This window comes from Falco peregrinus, chromosome 5, assembly GCF_023634155.1.
Source record: "Falco peregrinus isolate bFalPer1 chromosome 5, bFalPer1.pri, whole genome shotgun sequence".
In the NCBI taxonomy this organism is placed as follows: Eukaryota; Metazoa; Chordata; class Aves; order Falconiformes; family Falconidae; genus Falco; species Falco peregrinus.
Genome location: NC_073725.1, coordinates 94,325,870 through 94,345,484, shown reverse-complemented (window position 1 = coordinate 94,345,484; position 19,615 = coordinate 94,325,870). Strand labels below are relative to the sequence as shown.

Genomic DNA, 19,615 nt, shown 5'->3' with positions numbered 1-19,615 from the left:
ATGTACCCTGAGATAAAACAAGAAAACTCAATATTGTTATTTGAAAAAAAAATCAGTACAAACACAATTAATTTTTCTCACAATGACAGAGACAGCTCGGTGGTGAAGGTGGCTGCTTTTCTTATAATGAATGACATTGCCAGCGAAAAATGTGCTTGGGACATTGGGGCAGGAGGAGGTCAAAGACCTGAAGTTGTGCAGTCTGGTTTCCTTGGTCTGTACGTTTCTTAGATCTTGAAACCGCAGCCCTGTGGCTGAGGAGAGGGAGGGAGCGTGTGTGACTTTGGAAGGATGTGGGGTTGCCATCAGCCCCCTCAGCGAGAAGTTACCCTTTTACATCAGGCCCTGACACAAAACCATAAAATGTAAAACTTCCCTGTTTCAGTTACCGAGCTAACCCAGCCAGACTGCCGGTGGTGAACGCCAGCCGTAAGGAGGCTGTACAGCTGTCGGTCTGAAACCGCTGTGTTCGCAAGTACAAATACCGGCGATTTGGCAGACGACCCGATGCACAGAGCCCCCCTGCTGCCATAGAGGAACAAGGTGGTGGTGCAGGTGTGTGTCCCACAGGACTGTGAGGGGGAGCAGCCTGTTTTGGTGGTGCTGGTAACCTCAGCCCTGTTCAGACCACGTCCCTGGAAAGGGAGCTCTGGTGGCACCAGGGTGGTCCTGTGCTCGGGGCTTGCTTGTCCCCGCGAGGTGCAGGGCAGTTATCATACCAACCTCCAACACCTCTGGCTCTGGATCCTCTGGACAGTGTGAATTGAGTTGGCAGGCAAAGAATTTTCTGGTTTCCTTTAAACATAGGTGCTGATGGCTGGGACAATGAATGTTATCCCTTCACTCATACTCTAAAGGGCCAAGTTCGGTAACGGTTGGAGCCGAGTCACCTTCTACTGCTCTGGTTTGCACCAGGGTAAATCCAAGTGATGCTAATACAACTTTCTGCTAAGAGCAATGTCAATATCTATTAATGATTAAATAGGTCTTAGTGTTGATTTGAAAAGAAAAATCAGTTGCTGCAAGCACAGTAATGACAGTAGGTGGAAATGAGCTTCAGAAGGGATATTGCGTTTAGAAGGGAGAAAGCAGGACCAGGAGATACAGTCAGGTGTTCTCTAATAAAAAGGATCTTTAAAAGCTTTTTTAAAACACTTTCCTAATCTTTTCCGTTTGAAATGAAAAGATGTTTTACCACCAGCGTCACTAAACTTGCTGTTCTCATCCCTTGGGAAATGCCAAGACAAACGGCAAGAGCTTGCCGTGCTCCTGATGCTTCTTCATTATTTCTCAGATGTTCCTGATCCACCAGAAGACCTTCAGCTCTCTGAAAATCAGAACCGGAGTGTTCGACTGTCCTGGAAAGCTGGGGCCAGCCATAACAGCCCTGTTAACGGTATGAAAGATTTCAGTAGCATCACCTTGTGCTGTTCAACATTGTGGCATGTCATGACTGTTAGGAGAAACAAACCGTGCTCACAGCCATACTTAATCGGTTTTACTATGACAGTTAATTTGGTGTAAGTTCATTCCCATTCTTGCTATGTATAAGCCATTTATATAGGCTCTGCCTTTTTTTCTTTTGTTTTGTTTTGGTGTGGGTTTTTTTTTCCTCCCCAGAGTCGATTATAGAGTTTGAGGAGAACCGGTGGGAGCCAGGGAGGTGGCAGGAGCTCACGCGAGCCCCGGGGAATGACACCACAGCCCTTTTGTCACTGGCCCCGTATATGAATTACCAGTTCCGTGTCACGTCGGTGAACGCTGTGGGAAGAAGCCAGCCTAGCAAACCATCGCTGCGCTACGCAACACCTCCGGCTGGTAAACACTGCCATCTAGTTTTCTGAACGTTAATATTTTTAGTGTTTTGCTGGGAATAAAAGTGTCCTCCTGTGCCTTAGAGGGGTGCCAAGAAGTCAGGGTGGCTTGTGCTGCTTTCGCTGCTCAGCGGCAGCCCAGGGATGCTGCGGTGAGGAATACGCTGCTGTGGTTAGCGGGGTGTTTCCTACCTGTGTCCCTCTACTGCTTTCCTGAGCTCTGCTGATTTCACACCGTTAAAGCCCGTCGTGGCCCGGGATGGACAAGCCGTTGCGGGAGAAGATCAGGGTTTATGGGGAGCCTTGCAGCAGCACAGAATTGCCAAAAATCTCCATTCACAGGGCATTTCGCATCGTGACAGAAAATGTGTCTCTGAAAGTCATTTTAGAGGCCAACTGTTCAGCATTTGCATTCCTTGGCATTTTTTTTATTTATTTATTTTTTTCCCCTTTACTTCAATTTCAGGTCCTTTCAGCTGTGTGCGTCCCACTAATGACATACCTTCTGTTTACTATCCCCATAGGGAGAAAAATCTCTTCCTCGTAATCCCCCTACATCTGGTGCTTTGGAATTCAAAAGTCACAGTTTCATGTTAGCTGGTAGCTCCAACCAACAAGGGCACTTAGGAATCAAAACAGCATAAACAATGTGTTTTGGTCACAGCAGCTTTGCTGATCCAAGTAATTAATCCCATGAACTTTTGTTAAGGTGTCTTTCACTCTCAGTAAGACAGAAATAAGGTTTTTTACATCTTTTTTTGTTTGTTTGCATTTGAGATATAAATGCAATTAAAATGCAGGCTATGCAGACTAACCTTATCACCTGTGTGGTTCCAGCTCCAGACAAGAACCCAGAAAACATCCGAGTTGAAGCTTCTGAACCAAATGAAATGGTGATGAAATGGGAGGTAAGGCGAACATGTCCCTCAATGCTACAGTATGGGAAACAGGTTCTCCCTTCAAGCGGCAGTTTCTAAAGCAGCATGGAATTTATCAGGATGTTGTTTTAATGTAATTACATTTAAAAAAAGAAATAACAGATCTCTTGATTTTATCTCCCCTTCCCCTACCTCTGTGTTTTGGGAATTAGCAAATTCCATAGGTAGGACCCTCGATGCTCCTGAAGTCAAAGGTAAAGGTGTTATTGACTTTAATGTGTGTACTGGGTTTCCCCCCTAGTATCATTTTTGCTTCAAAAGACAATTTTTTACATCTAACTTTGCAGGTTATTAAGAACTGTGGAAGCACAGTGAGAATTCCCCAGTGTGCTCTTCTTGTGTGCATCTTGCATACAGGGAAGTGCTTAAAATGACTGCAGCTTTACCGTGCTCGCAGGAGGAGCAGCCGGGCCGGGGAGGGGTGCTCTGTGCATCGCTCTGCCCTTCCAGCCTGGAGGCTTCAAAATGATGCAGATCGCTTCACCGAGAGAATGTGAGCTTGAATTTTTACATCAAGGACTGAAGGAATGTAGATAAAGCTCCTGAGCATGTGTGTCAAAGGAATTGCGTAGAGTTCTTGAGGATGGTTTCAAGTCTTCAAATTCCCTGGCTTGTAAGCTTACAGCTTCTGTGCCAACAGTTTAGAGAGCTGTGTATTGCTTCATTTAAGACAAATTTCAACAACTGTGGAAGGAAGCATATTTTTCTGTGGCTGGAATTAAACACAATTTACATGAGATTTACTTCTCAATCTGCCACTCAGAGCAAAGAACAATAAATGTTTCCCCATTGTGAACTGGTGGTCCAGGCTATAAGTACGCCAGAAGGAGATGGCCCTCTAGATCGATGGGCTTGGATGTGAACGGGGATTTTTGCTGTCCAGTGTAGCCCAGGGTCATGGATATATTCCTGCCTCTCCGAAGAAATGCAGAGCGGCAATAGCCAGTGTGGCTGGGAGATGCGGCTGTGCCCACCGCTCTGTTGAGCAGAGAACGAGCGGCTGCGTGCTGGGAAGCCTGTAATCTGCTGCTGAGGCAGGGCAAAAGTAGAAATGGAAACTGAGACTGAAGGGAGAGAATGGGATGGACAGGCTTTGATAAATCCTATTGAATCATTTAAATGTCGTAAACAGCATAGTCATTTATTTATGGTGTTTCCTGTATGCTTTTCAGAGAAAATGCTAGGCACTGAGCACGCTATTCCTGGCAGACAAAGGCTGGAAAATGATGTTAATCTGCCTATTTTGGATTAAGAGACCAGATGAGCATTAGCAACTAGTTTTTCAGCCAAGGATTTGCAGCCTTCAGGGAGATCAAAATAAGAGTCAAGCAGCGCTGCAATTTAACTCTAAACGAGGAGTTATTTTTTAGTAGGAATTTGTTATTTCTTCAGCTTCTCTTGCAAATCCTGTTCTCCAGGATCTTTGCCATGGAGGTGATTCTCCCAGCATTGCCTGATAGAAGGCTGCCCAGCCTGCTCACTCCTTCGCCGCAGTCATCCCAAAGGTCTCGTACCCTCAGAGCAGATAAGTGGGAATTTTTGCAGATCCCGCAGACCTAGGTCCCCCTTTGCAAGGAGCATCAATGGGGCATCGCTTTCTGCTGGTGCTTACAAGCCGATGCCGTTTCATTTCAGACCTCTGTGTACAGCTTGGGAACATATCAGTTATTATATATTTAATATGTACAATATATAATTAAATATTACTTAAATTAGGCTATATGGTGGGAAATACCCACAGCTGTTTCAGTGGACTGAAATAACCCTCCTCATTTTTATTTTTAGTAGTGCAGGTGACCTGTTAACTTTAATTAATTAAAGTAGTACATTTTCAGAGAAATAAACTCAACTGGAGAATGTCTTATGACAAGCCACTGTTATACGTCTTCTAATATTTTATAAATTAATGTTAATTAGATGGGAACCATGCTGTGATGAATTCTTCTGCTGATGGGTAAAAAAGAGTAGCGCAGCAGTTGCACATTAAATGTCCAGGCGTAGTTTCAAGCATTTGGTGTGCATTTAGAACAAATCTGAATTTTAATGACCCAACTTGCTGTGCGACATAAAATTCTAAGATAAAATGCAGATTTTAGCTGTACTAAAAGGCACACATAGCCTTATACCAAATTATGCATTTTCGTTGTGCTAAAAGGCGTGTGGTTTTGCAGCACGCAAGAAAGCAAAGAAAACCTGTGGCAAAACAAAAACTGCTGCATGTAGTATGCAGAAATGTATCTACTATCAATTAATTTGGTTTTAATTGAACAGTTTCTCTGCCTTTCACCCACCTTTCTCTTGAAGTCATGACATTTTTCTTCCAGTCGTCTTGAAATTAACACAACAGCGAAAACTTAAATCTTTCTTTCCCCCCCGCTACTTTTCTCTCCCACTGTTGTAACGTGCTCTCCAAAATTATTCCCCCCTCCCCTCAGCTGCTGTTTCATGATTACTGCAACAAAGGCAGACAAGATCTCTTTTAACTTCTTCCGCAGCCGTTGAAGCCTGCGGAGAGGAATGGGCCGGGGCTGGAGTACAAAGTCAGCTGGCGGCAGCGGGGAGTCGAGGCGGACTGGAACGAGGAGATGGTGAAGAAGCATTCTCTGACCCTGCGAAACACTCCCACCTTCGTGCCTTATGAGATCAAAGTCCAAGCAGTAAATAATTTAGGATCCGGTCCTGAACCAAACGTTACCATCGGGTATTCAGGAGAGGATGGTAAGTAGCGGAAACTTTCATGTAAAAATACGCTGCGTGGGGGATGCTTGCGATGCAGAACGATTGGATATAGAGTGATGGATTAGGTGTAGCCTGTGGCCAGAACTGCTTGAATGCCAGTGCTCAGCGTGGTGGGCTACATGAGATGCAGATAAGACTGATGCTGAGTGCCATGGTTGCTAACTTGCTGGAGTTTGAGGGGTTTTTCGGAAAGGTCACTTGTGCTTTCATTAATCTCAGTTGCTGGCTTAATCTGAGTACTTGTTTGAAGGCCACAGTCCATAAGAAGCCTATGAAGTGTAGCAGTCATTGTGTTTTACTTGATGGGAAAAAATTCTTTCGTTGTCTGGGGCCTGATTCAACAGTTTAACACTGTCAGAAGTTAAGTACTCTGGCAATTAAGCAGAAACACTCAGGCGCTGGGCATTGTAAGTGGATGTATAGACGATGCCGTGTTCCCGTGTAGGCTGGCTGTTACCTTGTCCACTGAGGACTTGAGGAACAGGTCCCCTTCTCCGGCTGGGTTTCTGTCCAGCAGCTTTCCGTGGCTCCTGGGTGGCACAGCCCTCTCTCAGGTGCCTCTCTGCAGAAGTCTGCCTCCGCTGTAAGGCTTTGCTTTGGATCTACTCCTGCTCCAAGCCTCCTCCCCGAGTCTTCTCAGCACCTGGCCACCTCTGCTTTTGGACTATGCCTGCAGTGCCTCACCCAGGCCAGATAAAACAAAGAGGCTTTCTCTTCTTGCCACCCATTCTCACAAAACAGATGCCCAGGGCTGCTCTGAAATCACAGCAACGGCTTGTGATACCCACCCTTTGCGCATGCTCTTTGAGCTGCAGCTTCATGGTGGGCTTTAATAGTCATGTCCAGTAGGAGAAGTGGACATGCGGGAGGATTGCCCTGCTAATAGAATTAATGCTGGTGTCACTCAGGATGCAACAGCCTTGCTACACCTGTGGGAAACTGGATAAAGTCACTGCTGAGGCCACCCCTACACCTCTGAACAGCAGCCTGTCCCCTCTGGTGTCTAGAGGAGATATTTGGAGGACTAGAAAACCTACCCAGCTGCAGTAAGGCAATGCCAAGCTGCCCTTTAGGAAGCAACTTGGTTAAGCACTAACACCAACAGAAAAAAAAAGAATATTTTTTGTAGGAATTAAAGAATTAAATCAGCAAGGGAATAAACAGCATGGTGACCAGCTGGCGTGGGGTGCCAGGCTTCCCTCATCCCAGATATACAAATGCTTGTCGCCTTTGCAGGTGGTCGGCAGGAGGGGCTGGGGGGCTGGCAGAGAGGGGCGAGGATGGCCAGCAAAGGGTTTGTGTTTCAGATCTGCAGATTAGTTTTATTCGTTAGACAGTGCTCATCCCATGGGGAATCTGAAGTCTTCAAGTTGGTTTTGTAAGAATGAAAAAACTGATGGTTTGACTGGCCTTTGAAAAGTCTGTGGTGGCGTAGCCAGCTAAGGCGAGCATGTGGCGTGTGTTTTGCTGCTTATTGAAATGACGAGACAGCCACGTCCTCGGTGTAACACCCCGCGTCCCGCCGCGGTTGCTGCCCAGCTGCAGTAGGTGAGTGGTGGGTGCTGCTGCTCCCACCTCTCCGCTCACTGCAGCTTCTCACAGGAGCCACTGTGGAGCATCGTGGTCCACGACAGGTTGATAGGAAACTGTCAGTAAAGTCACCGTGGTAGCCACAGATATAAAAAGTGTTACCAGCTTTACAGAGGGAAAGAAACCCCAGGGCAGGCTCTCTGTAGAGCTCCTCCCTTCGAGCGAGCGCTCCGGTGTCTGCCATGTCAGCCCTGTGTGGAACAGTTTGATGTTTACAACCTGCCGAGTGCTTCCTGGTGTTTCACCAGCGTAAGGTTTCGGTGCTGTGCAGACAGGAGAGTCCCCACTGCACACCCAGAGCGGGGCAACATGGAGGTCTGGGGGTGCATCTTCTCTCCCCCGTAGAGTGTATGGCAGAAGAGGTGGTGAATAGTGACAGCGGAGAGGAAGAAACCCCACAGCATGTTTATTTTCTTTGTGTGTCTGTGATGGATATAATTTTATATCTATCAGTGGAAAATCTTCACTGTGATTCAGTTGTCAATGGATCAAGGCCTCTTTTTTCAGATGCTATAATAGCACTCTGTGTTGCAGAGTGATTAAAATCCTACTGTTTAATGAGTTAGTTGTAAAATGAAATTGATTATAAAAAAACTTTATGATTGCCTTCTTGAGTGCTGTGTTAATAGTTTTTTTTTTTTATATTCTCACTGCTGTAAGCATTACTTGAAACAGGAAATCATAAATACTGGTGTAGAAATTCATATGTCCCAGTGCACCTGTATTCCAGCCCGCAGCAGAAAGCCCCGATACAGCAAAATAATGTTTATTGGCCCGTTTTACCCACTGGATGCAGGTGGAATGGCTTTTTTCTTGCCTGCGGTAAGACTGCTTGAACTGCCACAGCTTGAGCTGGAAAGCCAAGCCCCGTGGCTGTGAACAGTGTGAGATGAGCTCTTGTAAGTGTCTTTAACAGGCAGCACTTTTGTTTTTACAGTTCCAGATGCCGCTCCTTCCGGTGTGTCGGTGGATGTTGTGAACAGTACGTTGGTCAAAGTCTTCTGGTTCGGAATACCAAGGGACAGAGTTCGTGGACATTTAAGAGGCTATAAGGTTACAAATTTCTCTTTAATTATTTTGCTGTAGTTGAATAAGCTATTCAATCAATCCCAGATCAAGGGTAGATTGCGATCTCTCATTACTGGGAAGATGAGTGAATTCAATATCGTGTTCAGCCCCATGCAACATAATTTCTTATAGAAATACCAATCTCAATGCAGGTCAGTTGGTGGAAAACGAAAAGCATGCTGGATGGAAAAAGGCATCACCCAGAGAAACACTTCCTAACATTTGTAGGAGACAGAAACTATGGGATGATTCCTGGTCTAGAGCCCTTCAGTGAATTCCGCTTAACTGTTCTGGCTTACAACGCCAAAGGAGATGGCCCGGAGAGCTCCCCCGTTGTGTTTGAAACTCCAGAAGGAGGTAAGGCAAAATGAGAATATGGGGCGGAGGGACATGAGCAGAAGTTGCCCTTGTAACAAGGCAAGTTGATTTCCTATTTAAAGGGTTAGTAAAATCTCCAGTATTCATAAAACTCTTCACTAGGAAGGGGAACTGCAGGTGTTGAGCTAAACTATGGCCTCACTAAGCAAGCGTGTGTAGGGACGGCGCTGTTCAGGCTCCCTCTCTGAATGCTGCTCCCTCTGTCTTCCAGTCCCTGAGCAGCCACGGTTTCTAAGGATCCTGAACTTTGACAAGGACTCTGTCACACTGTCATGGGGACTTCCCAAGAGAGCAAATGGTCACCTTACTGGCTACATTTTGCAGTACCAGATAAGTATGTGTTTCACTTTGATTTTAGAATTTAAGCATTGTTAGTTAAAATAAAAAAGAAAAAGAAACAACAAAAAAAAAGGGGGGGACAGGGACGGGGTGTGTGTGTGTGTGTGTGTGTTATATGCACAAAGTTATTTAAAACAGAGGCTGATGAGAAGGGCGCTTTCTGAGATTCCTGATCAGAAAGATCCCTGATCAGAACAGCACGTTTTGGACTGCGATGTGCACACAGCCTGCTAGAGGGCAGGCTGAAGTCATCTTCCAGAGCAAAAAGTTTTCCATGCACTTTCCCGATACAAGGTCACATCGCTGCTATGCCCCATTCCATGTTTATAGACTAATTCAATTATTTCATATTTGTAAATTGTACCTAACATAGTAGTTAAGAAGACCCATAAACTGTAGGTGCATTTTACTGAAGTGAAACTCATTCAGTGCAAAATAGTTTGTAACCAGAGCACTTTAGCCATGTTTATTCAGATCTTCACATTATATCAGTGTGCACCTCCTCCCTGTAAAATGCCTCAGCAGAATCGCAGACAGGTACCACCTGAGTCATGTTGTTGAGTCATCACATTGAGAAACGACTAAATACCAGGGGTATTTCTTTCTTTCTTGCCTGCGAAAGACCTGAGTATCTGGGAAGAGACTGAATAGACAACCGCAGGCAAGGTCCAGTGTTGGTCCCACACTGCCACACCACCAGCTGTGAGGTGTGGTGACAGTTCAGGGTGTTTTATAGTTTTTTTGAGGATGGACCAGGGTTAGACTGTCCCCTGTTTACAAAAAAATAAAATTTAAAAAATGTACTTTTCACTTACCTCTGCTGATAGCAGAACTGCCCAGTTGCCTTGGCAAGCAGTGGCTAGAGGCTGGATCTTCTCGTTGTTTTGATGACTATAAGCAGAGAGTGGATCCATCTATGTAGGCGGGTTGGGAGCGGCAACCCCTCCTTTGGCTGCCAACTGTGCCAAGGCAGAGCGGAGCAAAGCAAACAGCCATCTGTTAACTTGCTTGTAAAAGTTTGCAGATGTTTGGAAGCCAAGCAGGAAGCCAAGCAGGAAGCGATTCATATATATTTCATGGTCTAGGAGACAGTAATTTTTACCTCCCACTCAGTCTGCGCATATCTAGAATCAGAGAGCTTTCTAAGAACGGTAATAGCTCACCAAATGAGATAAACCCCACTGAAGTGCTTGGCAGGCAGGTGAGGTATGCTTATTCAGGCTTCATCCTCCCACTTACTGCCGAGTGCCTCCCCTGCAGGAGCGTCCGTGCCTGTTTCATGTCCGTAGCCGTTAGCTGCTGGATCTGACTCGCCTGCCTTTTCCCTTTCAGTAAACGAAACACACGAAATCGGACCTCTGAACGACATCAGCGTGGCAAACCGCTCCACGCTCAGCTGGAGGCTTTCAGGTCTCAGCTCCAGTACCAAGTACAAATTCTATGTAAAGGCTTGTACAGTGAAAGGCTGTGGGAAGCCGGTCACAGAAGAAGGACTAACGATGGCTCAAGGGAGTAAGTTAATAGGCAATATGTTTTTATGTGGAGAAGCTCTAACAATAATGGGAAAATCTATTGAGAATATTCCAGGCTTGACATTTCCTTTGTAATTAGATGAAATAAATTTGTTTTCCTTTCCATGAGAACAATCAATGAACTTTTTAATGTAGCCATGCAGCTCTTCAGAAAAGTAGAGCTTATCTGTTTCATTTTGCTGTACAGGGCTGTGTTTCTGTTCCCAATGACCAACTCTTTTTAAGCCATACTAGAATAAGTGAATTGCATTTGGTCGTGAACAGAAAATTGAAGAACTAGATAATCTAATCTCAGGAATATTATAAAAATAAATTCCTCCCTTGCATGGAGATGGGGGACTTCCAGCAACATTGGGGGCAGGTATGTGACATGGAAAATCCATATGAACATAAAGTTGACTGCAGTGCATTTGACCCGTTATATTACTATTATTTTATCAGAGACTGGAAGTGTCGTTTGTGTGCCACTTAGACCCTATCCTAAACCACTGATGTTTAGTGATTTAAAGGAAAATTTCAAGCACTGTATGGTAGCTCATCTTTCATATTTAGCTGAAATGAAATAAAACGTACTGTGCTCAGCAAGTCTGAAAACTCTACAATACCGAGGAACAAGTCCTTGCTATTAATCAGAAACCATTGCTGTGCGCTTACCACGGGGAAGGAGAAAGAGACTGTGATAAGCAAAAGAATCCTGGCTTCATCATTTTTAGCAATGATAACAGTCTGGAACAATGTTAATATAAAATAGAACAATGTTTCATGTTGCACAACATCCTGTTGGACTTGTAAGTCACAGAATCTCTTCAGTTACTGTTAAAAGAAGTAAAAAGTACTTTAAACTCATCACGTCCCATTTCAGGCTCCAATCATGAACTATCATCTGTTTTCTCAAGTAGCAAAACTCCTCAACTGTCTTGTAGCCTCCAGTCTCGCTGTAGTATACAGGTACTCACATGCCAGTAACTATTAATCCATCAGCGTGATTTAAAATTGATCTTCATTAAGGAAAGTAAAAGATGCAGGGTTTTTTTCAAGCTAAAAGTATACAGTTTCATTAGTTAATTTTTCTGGCCTTCATTGGGCAGCTGGAATGATGTTTTCTGGTCACTTAAGTCAGTAACTTTGAATATCCTTGTCAGGTTTTGTAAAATGCATCCTTGCCTGATATGCTTAAAAGGATGGTAATGTCACCATTCGTTTCTCATTCCCTTCTTTCCTAAGACTTCGTTGCAGCAGTAGAAGCAACTGTTTCTTGTGAAATGCTTGTAGAATATAGTATAGTTAATAAAAGCCGCGGGGGTCCAGTTCTGCGATTAGATGCTGGTACTCAAGCCACTCTGAATTAGGACACTGCATCTGTCACTGAGATGCCATTAGAGTTTTGTGTCGTTATTTGCTGGCTAAATTTCTTGAATATTTTTTCAACTAAACATGATAAGCTGAAAAAAAAAAATCACTTTTTTTCAGTGACCTTCTTGGGGTTTTAAGCTGTGGTGTGGGAAGCAAAGCGATTGCTCAAAATTAAAACAATCTCTCTTTCTGAAGAAAGGAATTGATTTCAAAAGTCAAAGTTTATCATTAAAAATGACCCACATAAATGACAAATATAAAATGTGGTGCCCTCTGAAATGAAACTCCATGACAGAGCACTCCAAGTTTCTTTGGGTTTTGATTCAGTGATTCGATATCCACTGTGTTCTGGTTTTAGTAATAAAAACCTAAAGTTCTCATTGTTCATTGTAAGACTTTGAGTAGCTTCCACTGCTGTAATACAGCTTTGCAGGCTGTGCCATGCGTATTTCAGCATTTCACAATGGGTTCTGCCAGGAAAGTGGAGATGTTGAGGTGGAAGCTACAGATTCATTCACATTTTATCATCGATGTACATGATCTGCATCACTGCTATCGCTTTCACTTATTTGCAGTTACCCCTGCCACTATAGGTTGGGATACGCGAGTATGCATGTTTCACCACTAAAATCAAGTCTGTTTAGGGAAAATTGTTGTGCTCTAAATGATAATTTTACCAGCCTATAATTTATGTGCAACCCATTTCCTGATGAGTTTGAAATGGCATGAATGACTGAATTTAGTAAAAAAAAAAAATCTCTCAATTAAATAAATATAACTCCCAGTATAGATAAATGGGTAGATCATACCCTTCCTCTACAGCTGCAGCATCTTCCTCTGAGAATGAACCATTCAAATTCAGATTTTGTAAGGAGTAACACATTGCTTCACATCAGCAACACTTTACCAAAAGGTCAGTGAGTGGCTACTGATGGGAAAAGACCATCTCATGCTCACATCTCTATTTCTTCCTTGTCCAGCAGAGCAGTGCCACGCTCTGTGCCTGCCTGACGGCAGTGGGGAGCAAGCCCCTTGCTCGGCAGCGCTGCCTCTCTCAGAAGGGGCTGTTTCTGTGTAATTACTTCACTGAGGAAAACTACACTTTGGTGTTTGTCTCTAGGATTAAATGCAGGCCCACTGGAATTAGTGAGAAATAGGAGTAGGCAATACAAAAGCTTTCATTGATAGCATCCTTGTTGCATGATCCGACACGACCAGCATTGTCGGCTAATACGAAGGCAATGAAATAAAAGGTGTCTGTCTTACGAAAGATCATAAACAGAGCCGTAATGACTCGGATGTGAAACACTGATAGACAACCAAAGAGTTGTATCATTTGTTGATAAAATACTGTGGACAATCATGAAGAACCTGTGCAAAAGGATATTTGCATTGCAAAACAAATCCTAGTTTAAATTTTGTGGCTTTGCCTTGGTTTCATTCCATAGATGAAGGTATGCTGCCTTTAGGAAATGAGTTTTATCTCTAACTTTTTCATTTTTGGGCAGTATTTCTTAAATGACCTACAAACTAATTAATTTTCCCCTTGAAAATGTTGATTTCCCAATGATCATTAGCCCTCAGAACCGTAACACATAATAATGTTTTGACGTAAGTGAAAATAATTAAATATAGCAGCCCTTCTTCAACATAAAGCTTCTTTTCATCTGGTTACCAGCATTTCTTGAGGATTACTAAACACGTATTACATGTTGAGAATTATTACTGTGTGACCAGAAATTCAAGCCTTAATGAAAAGTTCATCCAGAGGAAGCCGTACAGCTGTAGTTTTATTTTCCAGAGAGGCCAGAGAATAGAAGTTCACCAGTTTCATTATATTTCAGTGGCAATTGGCACGTAAATCCCAGAGGCTCCTTGAAAATCCTAGCCAGAGGGTACTAACCTTTGTGACACACCATAAGATGAGGAGAGTAACCATTTGTAACAAAACTTTGCATGGGTTTAGTTCTCTTCTGTCAGACAGAGTGAAAAAGGAAAAATACAACTGCCTTAGCCATATGTAACCAGGGGTATTATTCCCAGCAAACCCCCAGAGCAGACCCTATGTGCTGGGAATCGGGAGAACCTGGTGAAATCTTGGGGAAAAGTTTCTTTTTCTGTCATTTATGCCACTCCACTCTGCTTCCTCTTTGGCTGGGGGAACTGTAGCCCATCAAACATCAAACACTGTTGCTAATTGCAGGCAACAAACCAGCCTGCCAGCCTGGCTGCTGCCCACCGGCTGGGCTGGGCAATGGGATCTGTGGTGCATTGCTGTTTCAAACTCCTATCGTTTTGAGCAAGAAAAATAGGCATGTTAAATATAATGTGCAAAATATATCGGTCTTGGAGTACTTGAAGCAAATTTGTGATTAACTGTTTGTCTTTGTCTTTTACACACACACACTTTGTCCTCTTGTATCAGTCTGCCCCAGTGCAGCCAACACAGAGGGGTAAAGAGTAGAGGAAGAGATGAACAAGCTGTAAGCTGTTGTCTTGTCTGAGCTCAGATTTCTCCTACAAATGGCAATCAGTACCAATAGATGACCACTAACTCACCTATAAATTCTTCTCAATAGACTTCACGTACAACAGGTTTACTAATCTCTATAGCTTAAAAGATTCCCAATTTAGCATGAGTTACCTCCAGCACTAAAAAAGCCCAGAAGCTTAAGGATACTTGCGATGCATATTTATACGCTTTTAATAGCCAGGCAGTAGGGGAAAATTAATGAAAGTTCAACTTTCCGTTTATTGCAGCAGATGTATTTAGACAGGTATGGTTATAAATTAAGATGTTGCCCTCAATTAGTATTTAGCTATTAGACTGCCAGGTTTTTTTTTTTATGTAAGTACGTTTTATAACAGATGTGCTAACTTTTTGAGAACTAGCGCTCTTGTAAGTCTTTGGGGGCAGTTTATATTGTTTTTCCCTTTATACCGTAAGCTTCTATAAAAAATGTGTGTTCTGTTGCTCTCATAAATCTTGAGGCCCGGTAGGAATATTGTAAAATTGCAGTTCAGTGTTTAATGTTCATGCGAGTCCCATGGTATGGCTGATAAATAGTGGAGGAAGATGAGAAGTGCTGGTGATATGCCTTTATTACTAATGCTGCTTCTCCCTTATTGTAGATTAAAAACCTAACCCAACTGCTTTCAATTTTCTGAAGCTAATTTCTGCAGCTCACTGACCTTTCAGTATGTTGGGCTTTTCCTTATCTGTATATCTTTGCTTTTATTTTTCAGGATGCTACACTGTTTTTTCTATTCCAGCCATCAAACTTGCCCCAATTAGCAATGCTTTCTCCTCTCTAGGTACTATATTGGGTGTGTAACACATACCAGAAAGAAATTGCATGGAAAGAAACTTCATAATCACCCAGCAGTGTACACCTGTACCGAGTTTTAAAGAAAAAAATTAAAATATTTTGTTTAGTGTTTTGGGCTAGGTGACATTAAACCAGCCTGGAGAGGCAATGGTAGATCCCTGGTCCCGGGTCAGGCTGGGCTCAAACCCTCATTCCCATAGGAGCATCCCAGCCCAGCGCTGCTCGGTGTGCCAGGGCAGCAGCATGGCCAGAGGGGCTGATACAGCTGAGCAATAACCTGCCAGAAAAGGGTTCTTTTTCAGCTGTATCAGTTCCCCCGTTCTGCTTCTGTAAAGAGCTGACTGTTCAAAAAGAAGAGGCTGGCCCAAGCTGGAAATAAATAGGTGAAGGATACAGACTGGTTAAGTTGGTTTAAGGAAGCGCACGATGACCCCCCGCCGTGGGCTGCCGCTGAGCTCAGGGTTAAGCATTTTGCTTACCAGGTATTCAGGAGAAATGCTTCCTAAGGAGACGTGTGTCGGGTGCAGCGCGGACCCTGCGGTTGATGTGTCATGCCTGAGTGTTGTACGGTGTTTAATGTGCAGTGGGTTGAAGGTTCAAATTCACTCTTGTTACTTTATGGATAGTGTTTCCATTTAAATATGGTTTTCTGATGTCTTGATTTTAGAACATGTAATTAAAATATACCTGTGGTATCCTGTTGTTTAATTTGCAGTTTGATTAAAAATTATGGCTCATTATGCTTCATTTAGCAAAAATTACCGATAGATGGATTAATTTATGCTAATAAGCTGTGCTTCAGTATCAGCAGTATTTCAGCCGTTTGTGTTCTCTCTGAGTCCCAATGGTCTACTAATTTAACTGCTTATTGTAATACATGTATAGTTGCCTTGGAAAACTTATCTTGAACTGCTGCTTTGATTGTGCTTGGATTCATCTTAATCTTTTTGGTTTTTTCCCCTTCAGCTGTCAACTAAGCCTTAATCTCTGAAAGCTTCTTGCTTTGCTTGTTTACTAGTTTAAGTATTATCAAGCATTGTTTTACTGTCAGTGCTAATCGGTCAAGTAGTTTTCAAATTATACTGTGTGCTCAACCCTTAGCTCTGACAACTTTGGGTAAAGCAGGCAAATTAGGCAACTGAACACAATTAAAAATTGATGTTTATTAAGTGCAGCCCCTCCCAATTCTCTCCTGCCGTGGAGGGCAGGCGCACCCCCATGTTGGACCCATGGTTTGACTACAGAGGTCTCCCGTGTCGACATGCAGTTCTGAGTTGACTTGGATGAACAGGCTTTTCGTGTTCAGGCGGTGGTTGCTTAACCTCTGTAGATGTCCTTTTTTCTGTTATCCGCAAATGCTGTTTTAACAAAGCTTATTTAATACCCTGCCATCTTAATGCAGACAGAAATCACAATAGGCATTTTGCAAGTAAAAAGGCTCTAAAAGTAGGGCTACTGGAATTTCCCTTCTACCTCCTAACCAAATATTAAACTCATCTGCAACATGTAAATGCCTAAACATCAATTTAAAAGCAAACTTCAGCTATATCGAAAACAGCGCTTTGTGCAGGCATTGTGGAATTTAAAAGGACATGGAAAATCAGTGTCAGCAGAGAAATGAGTACAAATCCCAATGTTAATTTTTTTTTCTGTGAGACACATAAGAATCTATTTCCAGATAACAAGCTGTCTGTGCTTCCCTGCTGAGTTCAGTTCAATGGGAGAAGCGTCAAACCCCAGATTATCTATACAAAGCAAGCCCACTTTCAAGTTGTAATTTTTTAAGCACGCATTAGTTAAAGCAGATCTGTAATCCCCCATCAATATTAACTTTCATCCTGGGAAATGTACAAACCCCTTCATAAACATCAGGATTACTTCAGTCTGCTGTTTATTTTATCTGATAGAATATTAAAAATCAAATAAGGGGAATGTTTTTTACTTTACTGCCTGCTTTGGAAAATCAGCTTACCTGATGACAAATGTTAAAAATCCTCGTGTGTCGTGTTTGTGTGTTATTTACGTTATTTGTAACTGCATTTCACAGGCTTTTTGTTCAATGAATACGATTAATCGATATGACTTAAATATGTACATTCCATAGGTAAAGGGATCGGCAAGATTTCAGAAGCAGTAAAACCCACCCAAAAGTTTCACCCCATTGAGGCGCTTGAGCCTGGAACTGAATATACAGTTCGTCTAGTGACTAAGAATTGGGTTGATAACAATAGCATTTTTGAAGATGTAATTGAGACAAGGGGGAGAGGTGAGACACGAAACCCTTCAAGGTGATAAAGATTTATTTTGAATGTAAATAAATGCTGAGTACATCTTACATTGTGCAGTGAAAGTGTACCAAAATCTTAATTTTGTTCGGTGATTTTTAAGTTGACCTTTGCGGCTGAATCCCACGGGAGCATAAATGCATCCGTGGTTCCCGGCAGAGCCCTGTGCTTGTACTTGATGCACGATAGCCTGGAACAATTACAAACCTTTACAAACCAGTTTTCCCTCCTATGCGATTTGGAAAGGGTAGTACTGTGGTACAATCCATTTTAAGTGTCCCACTCCAGCGGTTTGCATGTAGCGGGTGCACTTTTAACTCTATTTCTTTCGCAAAACTGCTTTTGCATGAGAGGCTTAACAATTCTCTGCTCAGCTTTCCTATTTGGCATTAATCCTTTGAGTCGACTGCTCTCTCAGAATTACCTTTCCAAAATGTCTGTATTGTGCCTTGTATGCTGCACGTTCCCCATAAATCTAAAAATGTCAGTCTCCGGACATATTTCTGTCTTGCTGTTCTTTAAGTTGAACACAAAAAGTAGTGATAGACTGATTTAATTAGGATCCAGCGAAGATCATGTTCTGTTTTCATCTTATAGGAGGATGATGCCCTTTTCCTCTGATTAATTTTCATCTTTTTTACTCCTCTTCTGTTTTGCAAAGCCTATGCTGGCATTTACGATGGAATTTCCACCCAGGGGTGGTTTATTGGACTGATGTGTGCCATCGCTTTGCTCACCCTGCTGCTGCTAACTGTTTGCTTTGTCAGAAGAAATAAAGGAGGAAAATACTCAGGTAAATGGATTTATTGTCCTTTCACTATGTTCACATCTTAATAAAGAGCATCCTTCAGACTTTTACCTCTGGAGGCTGCAAAGCCGCGAGCAGAAACATCCAATTAGGATTTGTAGCTTTTGATAAATATCCACAAAATGGAATCTAATGAACAAAAGTGAAACTGTGCTCTCTGGGCGAGATACTGCTGTGTGCTGGTCAGAGATCTTGCAGAGGCCTCCTTGAATCTTCCAGCATTTAATCCAGCCGTAGAGTCAAGGTCCTTCACCAGCTGCACCCTGAGCCGCACGGGGGCTGCCGGCTCGCTTCCCACCTGGCAGCTGCTGCTTGGCATCCCAACATCGCTTTCCATGGGTAGCCAAACTGCTTAACAATAGAAGATTTTGCTAAAAGTCATTCTTTAATTTTCAAAGCAGTGAGTAAGGATTCAAGCGTAACTATTTAAGTATAAATCTGGTTGCCCGGAGTGACGGCAGATGCCCCATCCCTGGAGGTGTCCAAGGCCAGGCTGGATGGGGCTTGGAGCAGCCTGGGCTGGTGGAAGGTGTCCCTGCCCGCGGCAGGGTGGTGGACTAGATGACCGTTAAAGGTCCCTTCCAATCCAAACCATTCTGATTCCATAGACACTTGCAAGCTTTCTTACAAAGCAGGGAATGGCTGCAGACCCTAGACGGCAGCGTGCTGTTGTGCCCAGCCACAGACGCAGTGTGAGCCACTGCCCCCTGCATTAGGCACCAGGCAGCTTGCCCATTGCACCTATGGAAAGAAAAGTCCACGGAGAACATGGCATACAGATCTGTGCTTTATTTTATTTGTACAGTGAAAGAGAAAGAAGATCTGCATCCAGATCCCGAAGCTCAATCAATAAAAGATGAAATCTTTGGGGAATATAGGTAAATAGGACCTGCTTTAACAAGCATTTTTATTTGTTGGGGATTTGTTTGTTTCCAGATGTCATCGTTATTTAGGACATTTTTATAGCATGCAATTAATGCTATTTTTCATTTTCAAAGCAAACCTCATAGGAGTGGGTAATAGTAGGAATATAAGGGTATATGCAGTATACTTAAATCCATCCAAGTCGGGATATAAGTAAATGTTGATGTATCAGTGGTTTTCACTTGCTTTTTTTTTTTTAAATTAGCATTTATGAATAATGTACATATATATGATAATTTGGGTTCCTACTGTAATGTCCACTGAAGTCAATAGGAAGACTTTTATGTCTTCAGTGGGTATCTGACACCCAGTCAGGCCTAAATCGTGTAATATGGGGAACGTTCATTTAGTGGAAGAGAATTTTTAAAAGTTTAAAATACAATAAGAGATGGCAAAAACCCAAACAAACGTAACTACAGAAGTTTCTGTAGGAGAACTGAAAATAATCACTTTGGCTGCTTTAAAATAACTAAAGCTTACAATGTTACCTAACTGTGGTGTGAAAAAAGTGCATCATT

At 42.9% G+C, this 19,615-nt stretch overlaps 1 protein-coding gene across 9 annotated transcripts in view; it reads left to right on the top strand.

Moving 5' to 3' along the window:
- Nucleotides 1-19,615, top strand: part of CHL1 (cell adhesion molecule L1 like) — a 139,601-nt gene that overhangs the window by 113,465 nt on the left and 6,521 nt on the right. For 7 of the 9 annotated variants that reach the window (XM_055806609.1, XM_055806602.1, XM_055806604.1 and 4 more), the window contains 11 exons: nt 1,295-1,396; nt 1,621-1,818; nt 2,652-2,722; nt 5,248-5,470; nt 8,019-8,134; nt 8,302-8,506; nt 8,739-8,861; nt 10,199-10,378; nt 17,185-17,346; nt 18,027-18,158; nt 18,979-19,051. In XM_055806609.1, the coding sequence (XP_055662584.1) occupies nt 1,295-1,396; nt 1,621-1,818; nt 2,652-2,722; nt 5,248-5,470; nt 8,019-8,134; nt 8,302-8,506; nt 8,739-8,861; nt 10,199-10,378; nt 17,185-17,346; nt 18,027-18,158; nt 18,979-19,051 (1,585 nt within the window). The remainder of the gene's footprint in view (nt 1-1,294; nt 1,397-1,620; nt 1,819-2,651; nt 2,723-5,247; nt 5,471-8,018; nt 8,135-8,301; nt 8,507-8,738; nt 8,862-10,198; nt 10,379-17,184; nt 17,347-18,026; nt 18,159-18,978; nt 19,052-19,615) is intronic. The other 2 variants (XM_055806610.1, XM_055806611.1) reach the window with 2 other exon arrangements.